At 42.7% G+C, this 22,513-nt stretch overlaps 1 protein-coding gene across 1 annotated transcript in view; it reads right to left on the bottom strand.

Annotated features, from left to right (window-relative positions):
- Positions 1-22,513, bottom strand: part of tm6sf2b (transmembrane 6 superfamily member 2b) — a 42,571-nt gene that overhangs the window by 4,381 nt on the left and 15,677 nt on the right. The window contains 12 exon segments of the mRNA XM_046290740.1: positions 5,986-6,093; positions 11,378-11,391; positions 11,394-11,491; positions 12,889-12,956; positions 14,275-14,392; positions 15,854-15,870; positions 16,390-16,431; positions 16,433-16,515; positions 17,396-17,478; positions 17,764-17,848; positions 17,945-18,073; positions 19,427-19,482. Of these exon segments, the coding sequence (XP_046146696.1) occupies positions 5,986-6,093; positions 11,378-11,391; positions 11,394-11,491; positions 12,889-12,956; positions 14,275-14,392; positions 15,854-15,870; positions 16,390-16,431; positions 16,433-16,515; positions 17,396-17,478; positions 17,764-17,848; positions 17,945-18,073; positions 19,427-19,482 (901 nt within the window).

Genomic DNA, 22,513 nt, shown 5'->3' with positions numbered 1-22,513 from the left:
CCCCAAACAAAACCTCAGGGAGCATCTTCCTCCCCGTCACCCTACAAACTACCTTTCCACCTGTCTCCCAGGTCCTGATCCTGTCCCTTCACAGATCTAAGTGACCATGAGCCCTAAACCCCCTTCCACCTCTCCCGAGCAGCGTGCATGCCCCCACTTCCTCTCCTCCTCTACTTCGTCCTCCCCTCCGTCTCATACCCATCACCCATCACTATCTCATTCCACCCCCAGTCTCTCCACTGTCTTCTGCAATGTTCTGCCTGGCTTCCCACAGCCCCGTTTAAAAAGAGACTCATGAGGAGCCAGAGCAGAAACCTGTCCTATCCGTCCTTCTCGCTGCTCCTACACACTCTCTCTAACCTGGCCCACGTCAATGCAAAATCCCCCTTACCAGGCCTAACAGCACCTGTGCCCTAGCCATACTACTCAGCCAAAGGCACAGTCCCAAAGACATGGCGCACAGTCTCACTCCCTGCCACAATAGGATCTTGGACAGGTGGGGTGCACCAAACTATGCCGGTACATGATGGAGCATTGCCGGCAAGCGCTTGGGCTCAGCCAAATTCAGGTCTTGAGCCTGTTGTCCCGACCCGTATGCACTCTCCCCGGAGCCACTTCCAGGTGCTTTTTACAGGCGCGGACTCTGCCGCCTGTTATCTGTGGGATGTTTATGGTCTTAAACCTCTCAGGCAACTTCAACCTCAAGTGCGCTGCGCCGCCAGCGCATGACCAAAGTGCCACGGCAGCTGTTCGCCCGGAGGACCGTGTTAGACCGCACCACTCAGCTGCCAAACACGCGATGAGAAGAACACCATGAGTGGCCGGACGGGTGTATCACTGGATAGGCAAGCTCCATTAACAAGAAGAAACAAAAATTGCGTCCAGCTTGAGGGAAATGTGGTACCCCTACCTCCCTCCCCGATAGGACAGAGCATGTGTGCCTGGCGACCCCTCACCCCTGTGCTCCACATGAACTGAAACTTTTAAGCCTCACTAGAGGCCTCCTCAGACTACAAGCCGGCAATGGGTAGATGTATGCCAAATACAAAAGGCGGCAGCACATCTTACCTTTAGGACCAGGACTTTTTTGCCCATAAAGACAAATGCCTGGCCTTCCACATTGCTAGCTTCCTCTGTACCACTGCGATACATGTTCCAGTTTAGCGTCAGCTGAGCCGGAGGTCTCAAATGGACCCCAGATCCTCAGGGCCCCTCTGAAGAGATAACCCCGGGCACATCCGTTCTATTGCGCCATCTTCCACGAAACTTCTTGGATATAGGGGGCGCTCTTTTAATTTATGGATTAAAAAACGTTCCCATTTTAAACAAGATATTTTGTCATGAAAAGATGCTCGACTATGCATATAATTGACAGCTTTGGAATGAAAACACACTGATGTTTCCAAAACTGCAAAGATATTGTATGTGAGTGCCACAGAACTAATGCTACAGGCGAAACCAAGATGAAACTTCAAACAGGAAGTGAGACAGATTTTTGAGGCGCTGTGTTCCAATGTCTCCTTATATGGCTGTGAATGCGCCAGGAACGAGCCTACACTTTCTGTCGTTTCCCCAAGGTGTCTGCAGCATTGTGACGTATTTGTAGGCATATCATTGGAAGATTGACCATAAGAGACTACATTTACCAGGTGTCCGCCTGGTGTCCTTCGTCGAAACTGGTGCGTAATCTCCAGCTGCATGTATTTTCCCATGTGATTCAGAGGAGAAACAAAACCGCCACGAATGACTTGTCATCGAATAGATATGTGAAAAACACCTTGAGGATTGATTCTAAACAACGTTTGCCATGTTTCTGTCAATATTATGGAGTTAATTTGGAAAAAAGTTCGGCTGTTTCGGTTTTTCACGTTACGTTTATTTGTTTTTGTATTGTTCGTTATTATCTTTATTAAAGCTGTATAAAGATAACCACGCTGCATTTTGGTCCTTCTCTCCTTCGACGGAAGAAAACCGTAACAGAATCCCCCACCACAAAAGGACCAAGCGGCGTGGTGACAGGCAGCGGCAGCAGGAGCAACGAAGTCTGGATTATACGATTTGGGAGGAAATAGACAGGTGGGCGGTCGACCCAGGGAGAGTGCCGGAGCCCGCCTGGGATTCGCTGGAGCAGTGCGAAGAGGGTTATAGGAGAATGTCTGCTTCACACCCAGTAATATTGATGCTGCCTCAGTCTGCCAGCAAAGTATGAATTGCTGTAGGCTGTGTTGATACAGGCAGCCCAATTCTGATGTTTTTTCCACTAATTGGTCTTTTAACCAATCTGATCAGATCTGAAAAATATGTCATGTAAGAAGATCTGATGTGATTGATCAAAAGACCAATTAGTGGGAAAAAAAACATCAGAATTGGGCTACTTGTGTCCTATGTAGCTGCCAGTGTTCAGCAATCGAGCTAAGGGCAGATCGCAACTCTCCTGGGGTCTCAAGCTGCACAGCTGAGCAGACATCTGCACGTATTCCCAGTGGCTCCTCCACTTCCATCATATGGATGGAGCTGTTGTGAAAGGGGCCGGATTTCATATAGAAGGTCTGTCACACAGACTGCATGTGCAAGCAGAGCGTTTCCTTCTTCATTACCATACATCAGCATGTAAAGCTGCTGAAGGAGAATGAATTAGATTAGCCTATGTGTATGTTTATGGCGTGTGTGTGTGTATGTGCATGTGTGTGAGTTTAAGGATGACACACTGGAGTGAGTTATTTAGGTGGTATTTCTTCGTACCGTACCAGGCTGCCGCATTTGTTTCTAATGAAAAGGGGAGAAAATGGTTTGTTTGCCAACAGCTCTGTGTTTGTATGAACTAACGGCGGCAGGGAAAGTGGAGCCTGTTTCAGTCCCACTCTCTGCCTCTGCAGTATAGTGCAATGGAGGGGTCCCCGGCCTAAGAAAAACATGATGTCCTTTATGATACATATACTTCTCTTTGTCGGTGTTGGGGAAGCTACTCTGAGCTACCAATTATGTCACGAACCGGCTCAAAGTCCGTAACAAAAAGGGAGACAACGTGGAGATTAGGAATAACAAAAATATATTTATTAACTGAAGTAACGTAGATACAAATAACAATGGTGTGTGTAGTCAGTAATCAGTAGTTTAAGTGAGTGGTTGCGTGCATAAATGTGATAATGAGGGGTGTTGAAAGGTGCCCAAGCAAGCAAACAAACAAACAAACAAACAAACAAAACGGCCACAAAAAAGGCCACAACCAAAATCTAACAGTGTGTCTGCATGGAGAGAGTCTCCTCAATGAATGGGGAAGAGGTGTATTTATCCTGGGACACACCCGGGCCCAGGTGTGTCCCATGCCCTCCCAGCTCCACCCGTCGACATCCTATTAAGGAAAACAAGAGCAAAGAGAAAGAATTCGGCAGGGAGGGTCGTCACAATTACTTCTCACAAGAAGAAGTTAAGCTACACTAAAGCCACCCTAAGAAAAATATAGTTTACTTAATAACTAAAGTTACTTAGAAAAAAAGGTTCACTACCTCAAAACTACTTAGTGAAAAATTATATCTAAATCTGAAATGTCATAAACTCCAAATTGCAGTTCACTGGAGTCAGATGTGAACCGAATATGTAATTTAGCCTATTAAACACAAAAACTATGTTTTAAGTGAGAATTAAGCAGGTCTGATGTCCCGAAAAAGGACATTTTTGCCTACTTCACCCATATTTAGGTATTTACATCGAAGATGTGAAACATATTGTTATATATCACATTCTTATAAAAAACAACATTTTGCACCGATTGCACCAACTGGCCTATAGGTGACGCTGTGATAAGCAGTCTCACTTAAAGAGCCAGTGGACATGCCAATTGGGCGATTCTGCTCATTAGAAAAATTTGATTTTAGTCTTGGACATATGCTGCCTAATCGATTCTGTGTTTGGTGAATGACGTTTGTCCCCCATGAGACACTGTAGACACGGAATCTTATTTCACTTCCACAAAAGCCCCAGAATCTCAGATAACTCAAGAAATCTGTCATTTATTTTGACATTTTTGTAGAGGATGTTTAAGTTGCACAATTTTACATATAACTAAGTTGTTTGGTGTAGTATTTCTCAAGTATAAAAGATGGGCAGTGTTGTCTCAATGTCTATGCTATTGGATAGAGAGCAATCAATCCCATGTTAGTGGGCAACTTTACATTTAAAATTGACGTCCATTTACCCGTTGTGACGCACGGATGTTCCAAAGATTGATTTTATGAACAAAATTATCCAATTTTACACTTTGTAGTACATCTTGACACTAGAATAACTGTTTCAAATGAATGAAATTTTTAGCAGATGTTATTGCGGGCGTAGCGAATTACTTGTGTTCCTAGCTCCAACAGTGCATTAGTATCTAACAATTCACAACAATACACACAAATCTAAAAGTAAAGGAATGGAATTAAGAAATATTAGATCGAGCAATGTCGGAATGGCATTGACTAAAATACAGTAGAATAGAATATAGTACATACATATGAGATGAGTAAAGCAGTATGAAAAAATAATTTAAACGTTATTAAAGTGACAAGTGTTCCATTATTAATGTCGCCAGTGAGTCCAAGTCTATGCATATAGGGCAGCAGCCGCTAAGGTGCAAGTTTGCGTAACCGGGTGGTAGTCGGCAAGTGATGACTATTTAACAGTCTGATGGCCTTGAGATAGAAGATGTTTTTCAGTCTCTAGGTCCCAGCTTTGATGCACCTGTACTGACCTCACCTTCTGGATGATAGCGGGTTGTACAGGCTGTGGCTCGGGTGGATGATATCCTTGATGATCTTTTGGGCCTTCCTGTGACATCGGGTGCTGTATGTGTCCTGGAGGGCTGATAGTTTGCCCCCGGTGACGCGTTGGGCAGACTGCACCACCCTCTGGAGAGCCCTGAGGTTGCAGGCGGTGATACAGCCTGACAGGATCCTCTCATTTGTGCATCTGTAAAAGTTTATGAATTTTAGGGGCCAAGACATATTTCTTCAGCCTCCTGAGGTTGAAGAGGTGCTATTGTGCCTTCTTCCCAACACTGTCTGTGTGGGTGGACCATTTCAGATCGCCAGGAACTTGAAGCTTTTCATCTTTTCCCTCTGCTGTTTTCTGAAGTCCACAATCCTTTGTTTTGCTGACATTGAGTGAGAGGTTATTTTCCTGACACCACACTCCGAGGGCCCTCACCTCCTCCTTGTAGCCTGTCTTGTTGTTGTTGGTAATCAAGCCTTCCACTGTAGTGTCGTCTGCAAACTTGATGATTGAGTTGGAGGCGTGCACGGCCACGCAGTCGTGGGTGAACAGGGAGTACAGGAGGGGGCTGAGAACGTACCCTTGAGGGGCCCCAGTGATGAGAATCAGCGGATTGGAGATGTTGTTTCCAATCATCCCCACCTGGGGGCAGCCCATCAGGAAGTCCAGGACCCAGTTGCACAGGGCGGGGTTGAGACCCAGGGTCTCATGCTTAATGATTAGTTTGGAGGGTGCTATGGTGTTGAATGCTGAGCTAAAGTCAATGAACAGCATTATTACATAGGTATTCCTCTTGTCCTGATAGGATAGGGCAGTGTGCGGTGTGATGGCGATTGCATCGTCTGTGGACCTATTGGAGTGGTAAGCAAATTGGAGTGGGTCTAGGGTGATATGTAGGTTGAAAGTGATATGATCCCTGACTAGTCTCTCAAAGCACCTCATGATGACAGCATTGAGTGCTGTGGGGCGATAGTTCTCAAATCAGCTTAGTTAAAGTCCTCAGCTACAGTAAATGCAGCCTCGGGATATATGGTTTCCAGTTTGCATAAAGTCCAGTGAAGTTCCTTCTTGGTATCCGATATACACGGCTGTGACGATAACTGAGGAGAGTTCTCTTGGGAGATAATATGGTCGGAATTTGATTGTGAGGAATTCTAGGTCAGGTGAACAAAAGGACTTGAGTTCTTGTATGTTGTTACAATTACACCATGAGTCGTTAATCATGAAACATACACCATACAGTAGGTTGGCTGCAAGGACAGCCAGGAAGGCCTTGCCTGGGATCTGGAATGGGACCACAGTACATGGGTGGAGGGATGCCCCGATGTGGGCCCACTGGCACTGTGTGAAAGAGAGGAACGTTTGTGGTTATTCCAAACAAAGGTGTAGGGTTATTCAGTCATGTCACTCAGCAAATATTTTTAGGAAGATCCATTGTCAGACAAATACTACTACTCACTTCCCAATAGAACACATATTGGTGTTGAATCCCTAGCTGTAACTAACATACACTACATGGCAAAAATATGTGGACACCTGCTCATCAAACATCTCATTACAAAAAAGAACCTTGCTGCTATAACAGCCTCAACTGATTGCTGTGGAGACTTGCTTCCATTTTAGCCACAAGAGCATTGGTGAAATCAGGCACTGATGTTGGGCGATTAGGCATGGCAGTTGACATTCCAATTCATCCCAAAGGTGTTTGATGAGATTGAGCAGTCCAGTCAAGTTCTTCCACAATGATCTCAACAAACCATTTCTGTATGGACCTCACTTTGTGCACGGGGGAAATGTCATGCTGAAATAGGAAAGGGCCTTCCCCAAACTGTTGCCACACATTTGGAAGCAACATAATTGTCTAGAATGTCATTGTATGCTGTAGCGTTAAGATTTCCCTTCACTGAAATAAAGGAGCCTGAACCTTGAAAAACAGACCCAGACCATTAATTCCTCCTCCACCAAACGTTACAGTTGGCACTATGCATTGGTGTAGGTAGCTTTCAGCTGGCATCCGCCAAACCCAGATTCGGCCGTCGGACTGCCAGATGGTGAAGCGTAATTCATCAACCCAGAGAGCTCGCTCCCACTGCTCCAATGGTGGCGTGCTTTACACCACTCCAGCCGAAGCTTGGCCCTGCACATGGTGATCTTAGGCTTGTGTGCGGCTGCTCGACCATGGAAACCCATTTCATGAAGCTCCCGATGAACAGTTATTGTGCTGACGCTGCTTCCAAAGGCAGTTTGGAACTCGGTAGTGAGTGTTACAATCGAGGACAGACTATTTTTTTCCATTTTCTTTTTAGCTTGTGTGGCCTACCACTTTGCAGCTGAGCCGTTGTTGCTCCTAGATGTTTCCACTTCACAATAACAGCACTTACAGTTGACCAGGGCAGACATGTGAGGAACTGACTTGTTGTAAAGGTGGCATCCTATGATGGTGCCATGTTGAAAGTCACTGAGCTCTTCAGTACGTGCCATTCTCCTGCCACTGTTTGTCTATGGAGATTGCATGGCTGTGTGCCTGATTTTACACACCTGTCAGCAACGAAGTGTGGCTGAAATAGCCAAATCCACTAATTTGAAGGGGTGTCCACATACTAGTGTAATTCTTGTTCACTCTCATAACTAGCCAATACATTTATTTACAGCTGACCGCTGATTTTCAAGTGTTGATATTCAAGTGTTCTCACACAAAAGGTTTGATATAATAGCTTTAAATCTCATACTTTACTCTACTTTGAGCCAGTACAACAGCCATTAGTATCTGCAACTAGCGATGTACAGTACAGCACGACCTCAGAGAGAAGACTCAGGTGATTAGAAATGCTGAATCCCCGAGGCAGGCCTTCCCCCGGGTTGAGAGGGATAGTAGGAACTGCAGATGAGTCTATACAGTACTGGCCTTGATGACTGCCTCTATTAGTCCAGCATGGAGAGGAAATTCAACCTCCTGATGACAGGAAATAGGTCTCTGTAGGATGGGGCTGACTGGTTATTATTATGAACACTGACGCCATGAAGAGCCCTTATTAAAGCTGGATATAATAAAATATTTATATGAGAACTTGCGATAGTGGTAGCACTGGGAGCTATACTTTCACTATTCTAATCTACTGATCCATTTACTTTATGTTCATATTCTTATCTTTTATTATTTCTTATTGTTGTTGCATTGTCAAGAAGAAACCTGCAAGTAAGAATTTCATTGAACAGTGTATACCATCTGTATCCCTTACATACGACTAATAAAACTTGAAACTAATGCTGAGCATAATGTACACAGTTTGAACTTTCAGGGGCTCTAGTCACACTAAAGTAATTCAACCTATTCAAGTCTAGTATGGCTAGTAATAGCAATATGTAAAATCAAATAACATAAAATGTTATTTGTCACATGCGCCGAATACAACAAGTGTAGTAGACCTTAACGTGAAATGCTAATTTACAAGCCCTTAACCAACAATGCAGTTAAGAAAATAAGAGTTAAGAAGTGATTGACTAAATCAACTAAAGTAAAGAAAGTAACACAATAAAAATACAATAATGAGGCTATATACAGGGGTTACCTGTAAAGGCTTCTAGGAGTAGTGGGTGGAGGAGTCAGGTGCAGAGAGCAGGGTAGTTCAAAACGTGGATCTTTATTCCAAGAACAGAGTAACGGTCACGCCACACACAAGGGCGCATAAATACCCAGTCCAACAAACAGGACAAAACTGTCCAGAAAAACGAAATCGACAATAATCCACACAACATGAACAGAAAACCGGGTTTAAATAGCCCAAAACAAAACCCAAAGAAGAAACAGGTGAAACTAATCAGACAAAACTAGCTGAAACTGAAAAGGGGATCGGTGGCAGCTAGTAGGCCGGCGGCGCAGCCCGAACCGGAAGAGGCACCATCTTAGGTGGGATTCTTGACAGTACCGGTACAGAATAGAGGTCGACCGATTATTATTTTTCAGTGCCGATACCGATACTGATTATTAGAGGGCCAAAAAAAGCCGATACTGATTGGTCATTAATTTGTAATAATGACAATTACAACAATATTGAATGAACACTTTCATTTGAACTTAATATAATACATCAATCAAATCAGTTTAGCCTAAAATAAATAATGAAGCATGTTCAATTTAGTTTAAATAATCCAAAAACAAAGTGTTGGAGAAGAAAGTAAAAGTGCATTATGTGCCATGTAAAAAAAAGCTAACGTTAAAGTTCCTTGCTCAGAACATGTGTAACGGCGTTCTTCGTTTGTCGAAAGAGAGTCGGACCAAAATGCAGCGTGGTGGTTACTCATGTCTTTAATGAAGAGATCGTGATACATGAAATAACTTATACAAATACAAAACAAGAAACGGAACGTGAAACCTAATTACAGCCTATCTGGTGAACACTACACAGAGACAGGAACAATCACCCACGAAATACAAAGTGAAACCCAGGCTACCTAAATACGGTTCCCCATCAAAGACAACAAGAATCACCTGACTCTGATTGAGAACCGCCTCAGGCAGCCAAGCCTATACTAGACACACCCCTAATCAACCACAATCCCAATGCCTACAAAAACCCCAATACGACAATACAAAAAACCCATGTCACACCCTGGCCTGAACAAATAATTAAAGAAAACACAAAATACTAAGACCAAGGCGTGACAACATGAGAACATATGAAAACTGGTGGTTCTTTTTAACATGAGTCTTCAATATTCCCAGGTAAGAAGTTTTAGGTTGTTGTTATTATAGGAATTATAGGACTATTTCTCTCTATACCATTTATATTTCATATACCATTGACTATTGGATGTTCTTATAGGCACTTTAGTATTGCCAGTGTAACAGTATAGCTTCCGTCCCTCTCCTCGCCCCTACCTGGGCTTGAACCAGGAACACATCGACAACAGCCACCCTCGAAGCATCGTTACCCATCACTCCACAATAGCCGTGGCCCTTGCAGTGCAAGGGGAGCAACTACTCCAAGTTTCAGAGCGAGTGACGTTTGAAACGCTATTAGCGCGCACCCCGCTAACTAGCTAGCCATTTCACATCGGTTCCACCAGGCTAATCTCGGAGTTGATAGGCTTGAATAAACATAAACAGCGCAATGCTTGAAGCACAGCGAAGAGCTGCTGGCAAACACACTTAAGTGCTGTTTGAATGAATGCTTACGAGCCTGCTGCTGCCTACCACCGCTCAGTCAGACTGCTCTATCAAATATCAAATCATAGACTTAATTATAACATAATAACACACAGAAATACTAGCCTTAGGTCATTAATATGGTCAAATCCGGAAACTGTCATTTAGAAAATAAAACGTTTATTATTTCAGTGAAATACGGAACCGTTCCGTATTTTATCTAATGGGTGGCATCCATAAGTCTAAAAATTCCTGTTACATTGCATAATCTTCAATGTTATGTCATAATTCCGTAAAATTCTGGCAAATTAGTTCGCAACGAGCCAGGCGGCCCAAACTGTTACATATACCCTGACTTTGGTGCAAAGAACGCAAGAGAAGTGACACAATTTCCCTAGTTTAATATTGCCTGCTAACATGAATTTATTTTAACTAAATATGCAGGTTTAAAAATATATACTTCTGTGTATTGATTTTAAGAAAGGCATTGATGTTTATGGTGAGGTACAATGATTATGCTTTTTTCGCAAATGCGCTTTTGTTAAATCATCAAGTTTGCTGTCTTTGTTAGGAAGAAATAGTCTTCAAAGTTCACAACGAGCTAGGCGGCCCAAAATGCTGCATATACCCTGACTCTGTTGCACAGAACGCGCAATTTCCCTAGTTAAAATAAATTAATGTTTGCGGGCAATATTAACTAAATATGCAGGTTTAAAAATACTATATACTTGTGTATTGATTTTAAGAAAGGTGTTGATGTTTATGGTTAGGTACACATTGGTGCAACGACAGTGCTTTTTTTGCGAAGTAGGTTATGATTCAATGATAAATTAACAGGCACCGCATCTATTATTTGCAACGCAGGACAAGCTAGATAAACTAGTAATATCATCAACCATGTGTAGTTAACTAGTGATTATGTTAAGATTGATTGAGTGTTTTTTATAAGATATGTGTAATGCTAGCTAGCACCTTACCTTGGCTCTTTGCTGCACTCGCATAACAGGTGTTCAGCCTGCCGCGCAGTCTCCTCATGAAGTGCAATGTAATCGGCCATGATCGGTGTCCAAAAATGCTGATTACCGAATGTTATGAAAGCTTGAAATCAGCCCTAATTAATCGGCCATACCGATTAATCTGTCGACCTCTAGTACAGAATCAATGTGCAGGTTAGTCGAGGTAATTGTGATAATATGTACATGTAGGTAGGGGTAAAGTGACTATGCATAGATAATAAACAGCGAGTAGCAGCAGTGGAGTATTTTGAACCTACACTTGGAGGTCCGGTACCTCTTGCCATGCAGTAGCAGAGAGAACAGTTGACTGGAGTCTTTGACAATTTTTTGGGCCTTCCTCTGACACCGTGAAGTATAGAGGTCCTGGATGTAGAAGAAGAAATGTAGGTAGAGTATATTGCATTCTGGGAACTGTAGTTTATGTTATTAACCCATAATAACACATATGTCCCCCATATCTTACCTGGGCAATGCCTCGAACACAGTTCAATCAGGCATCCAGATACAGCCAGGCACTATGAGTCCATAGACAATGGCCCCCAGCATTGGCAGCATGTAGAACAGGAAGTGCAGAATCTACAACAGGGATTACGTCACAGGATTACATTTACAGTACAAGTGTCTCAGAGACATCTGTGTGATTCCAGCCGTCCCGCTCCATTGTGCAGCTCTGACACTCCAATGGAGAATTAATATAGACACACCAATGGACAATTAATGCAGTACATCTTCATCCTTGCTAGGGCACTAACAGTGTTACAGCAGTACAAGCACTCACACAGAATACAGATAATACTGCTGCCGGCTGCATAGACAACACACACACACACTCACTCACGCACACGCACGCACACACACACACACACACACACACACACACACACACACACACACACACACACACACACACACACACACACACACACACACACACACACACACACATTTGAAGTGCTTTCACAATGCACACTGAGGATCAAATTGTAGTGTTCAAATAGAGGTCATTACATTGACTCTCACTTGCACTTCAACAGATAATATTTGGAGCTTGAAAGTCAGGTAGCTGCTGAAGTAATGGCATCAAATTATACCTTTTGAACAGTGGCTTTTGTTCTAGGGCTTTGGTCCTGATGAATCCTAATGAATTGAGCACAGAGGCTGAGAGCCAATCACACGTTGCCCTTCAGTCCTTGGAGCAGTGTCTGTGTGCTGCGCCCGGTCATCTGTCTGCTGTGGTTTATCACCATCAATGATTAAAAAGGTTGCTCAATGCAAAGGCAGGGTAACACCACACACACACACACACACACACACACACACACACACACACACACACACACACACACACACACACACACACACACACACACACACACACACACACACACACACACACACACACACACACACACACACACACACACACACACACACACACACACACACACACCTGCATTGCACGCACATGCTTTGACACACACATGCTAGCTAGAGCATACACGCATTAAAAACACACACACACCTCCCACCCAGTGTGTTGCTGATGGTGGGTTCAGGGGAAGGAGGATTAGCTTATCAAGTTCTCAGCATGCAGTTCCCTGCCTGATCGATGCTTTGCCATTGTTCCTGGACTGTAGCCACAACAAGGTCTTTAGATAACCTATTGACTCCGTTAAGAACCCTAATAAAACAAAACACCCAGCATTTGGAGTAAACCCAGGCGGCCGTTGAGACTGGCCCCGTCACAACCACATTCTCTTGCCTAAGAAATCAGAGACGATGAACCAACCTGGCCTCTCAGCCCTCTCATTGTGGTGTACATAGAGGAGAGAGAGTGCAGGCTTCAAGGCAACTCCAAGTGATCTCTGGATGGAGTGGCTATTACATTGTTATTTAAAACAAAGTGGGTTAGCAACTATTAAGGGATGCCACTGACACTGCAAAGAGGCATGCTCTGTGTCTGAAGTATCCAAAATAACCTTGGGGTAGCCCCCCGGGTCCTTCAGATAGGGCTCATACTGGCCACACACACACACACACACACGAGGAAGGTTACAACATGATCCTCTAGGCAAGAGTACTTTATAAACTACTCATCTGTAGGATCAGTTATTGTAATTTAAACCATGTCTGGTCACAGGAGAACATAAACAAGTATTGAATGAAAATCCCATTAATGTTATGCAGGTGAGTGAGGACCCAAAAGCGACTTAACAGAAACTGAGTTTATTAAAGTCCAAACAGAAAATAACATAATCCAGAATCCTTAACAGGAAATGTCCAAACGGGGATAACAGAAATCCTCTAGTTGTAGAGGGGAATAACAGGATAAGCGGCCACAGACTGCAGGTCCCTTCGGGTAGGCGCAGGCCGTAGCTGACAGAGACACCTGCTCTCACGCAGCATCTGATGAAGGCAAAACACGACAGGACGGAACAAGAACACAGCACAGCAAACAAGGATCCGACAAGGACAGAAGCAGAAACAGAGAGAGAAATAGAGACTTAATCAGAGGGCAAAATAGGGGACAGGTGTGAAAGAGTAAACGAGGTCGTTAGGAGAATGAGGAACAGCTGGGAGCAGGAACGGAACGATAGAGAGAAAGAGGGATAGAGAGAGGGAAAGAAACCTAATAAGACCAGCAGGGGAAAACGAATAGAAGAGAAAGCACAGGGACAAGACATGACAATATATGACAATACATGACAATTAAAACATATAATAAGTAGATACATTTTTCCACAAATCAGACAAATCATCTTCAAGTGGCTTTTTGAGAGTAAAGTGTCATATGAGACCACCCATATGACATGATTGAATCAGCACAGAAGATGTTGCACGTAATCTATGCATCATAAACAAATCATTATCTACTACAAAGACAGGTGGCACATGAGGGAATAACTATGACTCTTTAGGCTGTACTAAAATTGGTGCGCTGGACCAATCCTAATATAACACTTTATTTCTGATGTTTTATTTTTTAGTGTGTAACGCTCGTCTGATGAAGAAGGAGTGGACCAAAGCGCAGCGTGGTACGTGTTCGTGATATTTATTTAAATCTGAAAACGAGAACAAAAATAACAAAGTGAGAAAGGAACCGTTCTGTAAGGTAACTAAGACTATACAGAAAACAACTACCCACACACCCAGGTGGGGGAAAAAGGCTACCTAAGTACGATTCTCAATCAGAGACAACGATACATAGCTGCCTCTGATTGAGAACCACACCCGGCCAAACACAAAGAAATAGAAAACATAGAAATAAAGAAACTAGAATGCCCACCCTAGTCACACCCCGGCCTAACCAAAATATAGAATAAAAGCCTCTCTATGGCCAGGGCGTGACAGTGTGTTTATTTCTAAGTGTGTATTCAGGCCCTGCTGGCTCACCAAGCCCCTGAAGAGAGTGAAGAACATGGCCCCCAGTATCAGCAGCACCTGGAAAAGGTCTGTTGTGCGCCAGATGAGACTAAAACTTTAGACAGATGATATGCACTGAGATTATATGCAAACATAGCCATAAGTACACACTTCTGAGAAGATATTGTAGAAACATAGCATTACTAGGACCAGGAGTTTTTCCTGATCAAGTCTAACTCTGAGCCATGGAAATATAATGATGAAAACGGGCTTGGAACCTTAAACCCTCGCATTTGACTGGTAAACTCATGGGCACATTCACAAAGGCTGCCTGGTACTGTGACGCAATACTTTTTATGGTAACATAGAATGTTCATTCAAAGTATGTTAACTGATGTGGCTCATGCAATGGAATGTATTGTTTGTCATGTCAGTTGAGTTGAATCAACAAATCACAGCACATATTGAAGCGTACTTGAATACATGCCGCGTTCTAAACAACTGGAAACTCTGAAAAATACGAGGTCAAATCATGATCTCTAAAAGAGTTCATAGTGTTTTAACAGTGTAACAGTGTAAATCTCTCTGGGACAAGGTGACTTTTATCAACATATTCGCCTGTATTTACCCCAAACAAATGAAACGCTAATTAGCTGATAATGTGGCTATTATAAAGAACTACAAATGCAATGATGATCTGGACGAGACTGCCACATTGAGGCAAAGGTAAAAATCTCTGGATTAACTAACTATCTAATGTTAGCTAAATGTAGTTATGAATAAATTGGTCAAATGTCTTTAAATATACCTGTTAGCAAAGGTGCCAGCTAGAGATGATGTGCAGGAGCTTGCAGGGATTTGTAGTCTTGCATGATGTTTACTTTGATGCTAATTAGCATTTTCAAATCTGAGAGTATATACACTACTGCTGGCCTTCTAGGCAGAGTTGCAAAGAAAGTCATATCTCAGACTGGCCAATAAAAAGAAAAGATTAAGATGGGCAAAAGAACACAGTCACTGGACAGAGGAACTGTGCCGAGAAGGCCAACATCCTGGAGTCACTGTTGACATTGAGACTGGTGTTTATGGTATTATTTATTGAAGCTGCCAGTTGAGGACTTGTGAGGCATCTGTTTCTCAAACTAGACACTCTAATGTATTCGTCCTCTAGCTCAGTTGTGCACCGGGGCCTCCCAATCCTCTTTCTATTCTGGTTAGGGCCAGTTTGCGCTGTTCTGTGAAGGGAGTAGTACACAGCGTTGCACGAGATCTTCAGTTTCTTGACAATTTCTCGCATGGAATAGCTTTCATTTCTCAGAACAAGAATAGACTGACGAGTTTCAGAAGAAAGTTTTTTGTTTCTGGCCATTTTGAGCATATAATTGAACCCACAAATGCTGATGCACCAGATACTCCACTAGTCTAAAGAAGGCCAGTTTTATTTATTCTTTAATCAGAACAACAGTTTTCAGCTGTGCTAACATAATTGTGAAAGGTTTTGTAATGATCAATTAGCCTTTTAAAATTATAAACTTGGATGAGCTAACACAACGTGCCATTGGAACACAGGAATGACAATTGCTGATAATGGGCCTCCGTACGCCTATGTAGATATTCCATTAAAAATCATCCGTTTCCAGCTGCAAAAGTAATTTACAACATTAACCATGTCTATACTATTTATGGTCAATTGGATGTTATTTTAATGGACAAAAAATGTGCTTTTCTTTTAAAAACAAGGACATTTCTAAGTTACCCCAAACGTTTGAAGGGTAGTGTATGTATATTGATAGATGTCCCTTTGTCCACAAGAGATGTACATGGTTATCAAAATGTCATGCAAGGGTAAGACTAAACACAGCCCTAATTTTAAGTGTTTCTAATATCCCCTATAGGAAAAATGTATGGTGGAAAAACGATTGGAACCATTTCCCTGTTTGACCGCTAGGTTTTATGGTTATTATGACACCTCCACTACGGGGCTCTATGGGGACACCCATTCTATTTCTATGATCTGAGCCCTAGTTTTCCTGGTGAGGTCACATGGTTAGGTAAAACTCCTGGCCCTAAGCAATCCATCAGGTTAATCAGCTGCGACCTTCTCTATCTCACCCTGTATCCTCCGAGGGTGGGCCCGGTCTTGGGCATGTTGAAACAGCTTGATCGCTCCTCATATAGGAAGCAATAGGAAGGGCATGTTGAGCCAGAAAGCAGGATGGATATCTGACCCAAATTGACCTGCCAGGGAGGGAAACATAGAGAGCATTTCATCCCTTAAAAGTATGAGGAGAAACTGGGTACATCTGAAGTAGAGTAGAGCAGTCTAATTTTAACCGTGTTATAGTTTCCATTTCCATGATGTTTACATGAGAAACAGAGTAGACCTTTGCCAAAAGAAGAGACCACATTATCATAACTTGGAGGCTATTGTCACCCACTGACCTTAGAGAGCAGTTTTATTTCTCTATTTGTTTAGGTCAGGGTGTGATGTGGGGTGGGCATTCTATGTTTTGTTTTCTAGGTTTCTGTATTTCTATGTTTTGGCCGGGTATGGTTCTCAATCAGGGACAGCTGTCTATCGTTGTCTCTGATTGAGAATCATACTTAGGCAGCCTTTTTTCCCACCTAATGTGTGGGTAATTATTATTTTCCGTGTGTGTTTGTGGGCACCTCGATTGCGGCACGGTCATTGCTGTTTACCTGTTTGTTTAGGTTTCACTCCAATTAAAAGATGTGGAACTCCATGCACGCTGCGCCTTGGTTGATTTATGACAGGGAGTTTGAGGAAAGCGAGCGTGACAGCTATATTATACGCAGCTTGTAATTAACTTAAATGATGTTCTAAATAAGTCCGCAGTAGGGCATCATTGAACTAATATGCAACTTAGATACAAAATGATGGTAACACATTGTTGTGGGTTAGTTTGATCCTCCGATACTTCTCAGTTTGAAACCCAGAGAACAGATGCTTTGAGACTAGTTTTGCTTTGTTCTGTCAATGTTAAAGGCAAGTGTATTGTTGTACTGGCAGCCTACACTATGACACTGATGCTACAACGCTGTACAGTTGATTAACTCGGTCATTGTGGGACACAGGAGGGGTGAAGGTGAGACTCACCTACAATGACTCCTGTCACAAAGACACTCATGTTGGCAAACAACGATCCAGCCCAGAAGAGACCGAGGGTATGATAAGACATACTGAGAGAGGGGAAGAAATGGCCCAAAGTGGTTACTCCAATCACTGTAAACTAGTGGCAGCATACAGCTTCAAATGAATGGCCCAGCAGTGAGATGATGTGTGGTCACACAAAGATGTCCCGATTCTGCGGTACAAATCCTTAGCCCTCTGAGGCGAAGGGGACTATAAGGTACAATACAATGTAATACAATACTTGCTTAATTGGTCCAGGCATGAATGGAGTGTATTAGAATGGTGGTGTATGTGTGATTTGTAGATCAACATTACAAGAAGACCAAGGTGACACAGTGTTCCATAAGCGGTGTATCATCATGAGGTACATGATAAAGTGCACTATTCCGTCCCAGTAGCAGATCACGATGGCTGTCCCTGCCACACACAATGCAACCATGAACCTCATGGCACTGGAACAACAGACAGATTCAACATCTGTATTTATATTAGCAAGATGGAGAATCGAGAGACAAACCATTTTCTGGTAGAATTCCATAATTCCGGAGAGAAAACAGTCATGTTCCAAAGAACTCACAAGGTCAATGACACAAGTGAAGGACAACTCTGCTAACACTGTAAAGACGATGCCAACATTCAGCACTGTGTAAGATTGATATTGTGAATGTGGACAATAATGAGCATGAAGCAATACAGCATTATAGAAAGTTTATGTTGAACGCCTCAATTACACAACAGAAAATAACTTGGATTAATGCGTGGCTGTTGGTCTGTTCAACTTTCTTTGTGGCGATTAGCATACAAGGATGGCATTTATGAGCATATTCAGCTTTAAGAAAGGCCCTCATTCAATTTGTTGCGAAATTCAGACAATTTCAACAGAATTCTGTAGCAGCTAGATGTTAAATTGTAGGAACAATTATGATTATCCTCATTGTAGTCATGGTGAAGAGAAAGCTCCTTCCTCCATGTAATTATTTCCCAATCTGCTTTGTCTTCCTCTTAAAACGTTTAATAAAACTGTCAGAACATTATTACTGCTTATAAATACGCTTTGAACAAGAGTGGATTTGTGAGAAGCTCAACCTCTTTTTCTCTCATGAACAGTGAGCTAACCACCACAACTACTTTTCTTTCACACTCACTCTTTCTCACCATCCTTGTGTTTCAAATATTTCCCTCCAACCAACCAGCTATTGATTTTCTGGGCTGTGGAGAGAGATAATGATGTCTGCTGGCTGTAGGATGGGTGAAGGGAGATTTATATTGGGAGATGTGGGTTGAGTTTTCCTTGGGTTAAGAGCACAGCGGGGCTGAGAGGGCACCTATCTCAGAGTCATAGCCTGAAACCCCATGTGGGTCTGGGAGACACATAATGAGTGGCAGGGGATAAAGTGGACTGGAGATAGCCAAGGAAAGGAGCTCAGTTAAAGTGGCTGGTAATGTGCTGCCAACAGACATGGTGGTTCTCCACATTATTCTCCAGAATCTTTAACCTCTAAAACACTAAGCATTGGGGGGGTCATATAGATATTTAATTTAGAATTTTAGGACCCCTGTAACTAGGTATCAAAATGTGTATAAAATATTGTATTTTGGCCTTTACTACTATAGCCCATATAAACGCATTTAAAACACATTCATAAATGGCAGAACCAACAGTCCAAAAATAAATCATAAGGAATAAGGTTTTGAAGTTGCTTTCCTGTGTCTAGGAAACATAAGAAAGCTAAGGAAAATATTTACATTTCTTGGACACATATTTAACCCCTTTTTTTTGTTGGCACAAAATTACCTCAAAACTACCATTAATGTTTTTTTTAACAAGTTCCGGTTACCTTCAGACCCGTGATAATTGTGGGAGTGTCTCATCTTTCCATAGAGTGGTCATATTATTTTCTAGGCCAAACCGTTTGGACGCTACAGACATTTTCGTGAGAAGACCTATTGTCGGGATGTCTCATGGTCTGACAAACATCACTGTAGCTTGGACACCTTCCACCGCAGATGCGGAAGGCTGACACAGGCGGATGCGGTGGATGTTACTAATACTGAACAAAATATGAAACGCAACATGCCACAATTTCAATGATTTTACTGAGTTACAGTTTATATAAGGAAATAAGTCATATGAAATTAATTCATTAGGTCCTAATCTATGCGCCTTTTCACCCATGGCTGCAAAGGCACAGCCATGGGTGGGCCTGGGAGGGCACAGGCCCACCCACTTGGGAGCCAGGCCCACCCACTGGGGAGCCAGTGCCAGCCAATCAGTTTTTCCCCACAAAAGGGCTTCATTACAGACAGAAATACTCCTCAGCTGTCCGGGTGGCTGGTCTCAGACGATCCCGCAGATGAAGAAGCCAGATGTAGAGGTCCTGGGCTGGCATTGTTTCCAAGTGGTCTGTAGTTGTGAGGCCGGTTGGACGTACTGACAAATTCTCTAGAACGACGTTGGAGGCGGCTTATGGTAGAGAAATTAACATTCAATTATCTGGCAATAGCTCTGGTGGTTATTCTTGCAGTCAGCATGCCAATTGCACGCTCTCTCAAAACTTGAGACATCTGTGGCATTGTGTTGTGTGACAAAACTGCACATTTTAGAGTGGCCATTTATTGTCCCCAAAACAAGGTGCACCTGTGTAATGATTATGCTGTTTAATCAGTTTATTGATATGCCACACCTGTCAGGTGATAGATTATATTGGCAAAGGAGAAATGCTCACTAACAGGGACATAAACACATTTCTGCACAAAAGTTGAGAGAAATAAGCTTTTTGTGTGTAAGGAACATTTCTGGGATCTTTTTTTTTAAGCTCAGGAATCATGGGACCAACACTTTACATGTTGCGTTTATATTTTTGTTCAGTATAGATTGACACACAGGTTATATTAAGGATGAAAGGAAATTCCTGCACGGTCAGTCAGTAGCCATTACTACCATTGATTTACAGTACCAGTCAAAAGTGTGGACACACCTACTCATTCAAGGGATTTTCTTTATTTAGACTATTTTCTACATTATAGAATAATAGTGAAGACATCAAAACTATGAAATAACACATGGAATCATGTAGTAACCAAACAAGTGTTAAACAAATCAAAATATATTTTATATTTGAGATTCCTCAAAGTAGCCACCCCTTTCCTTAATGACAGCTTTGCGCACTCTATGCATTCTCTCAACCAGCTTCATGAGGTACTCACCTGGAATGCATTTAAATTAACAGGTGTGCCTTGTTAAAAGTGAATTTGCATTTGAGCCAATCAGTTGTGTTGTGACAAGGTAGGGGTGGTATACAGAAGATGGCCCTATTTGGTAAAAGACCAAGTCCATATTATGGCAAGAACAGCTCAAATAAGCAAAGAGAAACGACAGTCACTACTGTAAATCAAATAAATAAATAAAAAATGTCACGTGCGCCGAATACAACAGGTGTAGGTAGACCTTGGTGCGAGAGAAAAAAAGGTGTGTGTGTGTGTGTGTGTGTGTGTGTGTGTGTGTGTGTGTGTGTGTGTGTGTGTGTGTGTGTGTGTGTGTGTGTGTGTGTGTGTGTGTGTGTGTGTGTGTGTGTGTGTGTGTGTGTGTGTGTGTGTGTGTGTGTGTGTGTGTGTGTGTGTGTGAGAGAAAGAGAGTAAAGAAATAAAACAACAGTAAAAAGACATTTTGAAAAACAATAGCAAGACTATATAACTGTTATTCAGGCTTATTGAGGTAGTATGTACATGTAGGTATCGTTAAAGTGTTTATGCATATTTGATGAACAGAGAGTAGCAGAAGCTTAAAAAGAGGGGTTGGCGGGTGGTGGGACACAATGCAGACACAATGTAAGACACGAAGGTCAGTCAATCTGGAAAATTTCAAGAGCTTTGAGCGTTTTTTCAAGTGCAGTCGCAAAAACCATCATGTGCTATGATGAAACTGTCTCTCATGAGGACCGTCACAGGAAAGAAAGACCCAGAGTTACCTCTGCTGCAGAGGATAGGTTCAATAGAGTTACCAGCCTCAGAAAATGCAGCCCAATTAATGTTTCATAGAGTTGAAGTAACGGACAATCTCAACATCCGCTGTTCAGAGGAGAATGTGTGAATCAGACCTTCATGGTCGAATTGCTGCAAAGAAACCACTAATAAAGGACATCTGGTTTGTGCTTAGTGTGACTATCATTTGTTTTTCAACAGGACAACGACCCAACACACCTCCAGGCTGTGTAAGTGCTATTTAAGGAAGAAGGAGAGTGATGGAGTGCTGCATCAGATGACCTGGCCTCCACAGTCAAATCAAATTATATTTTATTTGTCACATACACATGGTTAGCAGATGTTAATGCGATTGTAGCGAAATGCTTGAGCTTCTAGTTCCGACAGTCACCTACTGGATATCCTGCCATCAGCTCTTCCATAAACACCTGCGTGCAGGCCTATCTGCTAGATTCCCCGTGGCTAAGCCATGCAAGTGCTGCTCAGTAGATGATTCTGAAGAAGGGGGATCAGCCCAGAGCTGTGATGGAGAAGGATAATCCCTCCTGTTTTACCTGTTAGATGGCTCAGATAAACAAGACCCTATAGAGGATTAGAATGCCACAGGTACTTTGAGAGAGACAGAGTGTGTGTCTCGATCTGTGTGTTTATCAGGGGACAGCAGCATCATCAGGGAGATGGGGAGGGATGCAGGACGGCTGTCTGAGCCGTTACACACGGGTGCCATTACAAGGATGTTTGACGTTATAAGGGACAGCCAATCCTTGTAATACAGCTAATATATGGATTGTGCATCCTATTCCATTTCATGAAAACATGAGTTCAAAGAAGTCTTTATAAGCTTGTAAAATGTTCTGTAAAGGTACATTGCCCGGCTTAGTATTTGGTAGCATTGCCTTTAAATTGTTTAACTTGGGTCAAACGTTTCGGGTAGCCTTCCATAAGCTTCCCACAATAAGTTAGGAGAATTTTGGCCCATTCCTCCTGACAGAGCTGGTCTAACTGGGTCAGGTTTTTAGGCCTCCTTGCTCGCACACACCTTTTCAGCTCTGCCCTCAAATGTTCTATAGGATTGAGGTCAGAGCTTTGTGATGGACACTC

Source organism: Oncorhynchus gorbuscha, linkage group LG02 (genome assembly GCF_021184085.1).
Source record: "Oncorhynchus gorbuscha isolate QuinsamMale2020 ecotype Even-year linkage group LG02, OgorEven_v1.0, whole genome shotgun sequence".
NCBI classification, from domain to species: Eukaryota; Metazoa; Chordata; class Actinopteri; order Salmoniformes; family Salmonidae; genus Oncorhynchus; species Oncorhynchus gorbuscha.
Note: the sequence above shows the minus strand (reverse complement) of the source record. Positions and strands in the feature narration are given on the sequence as shown.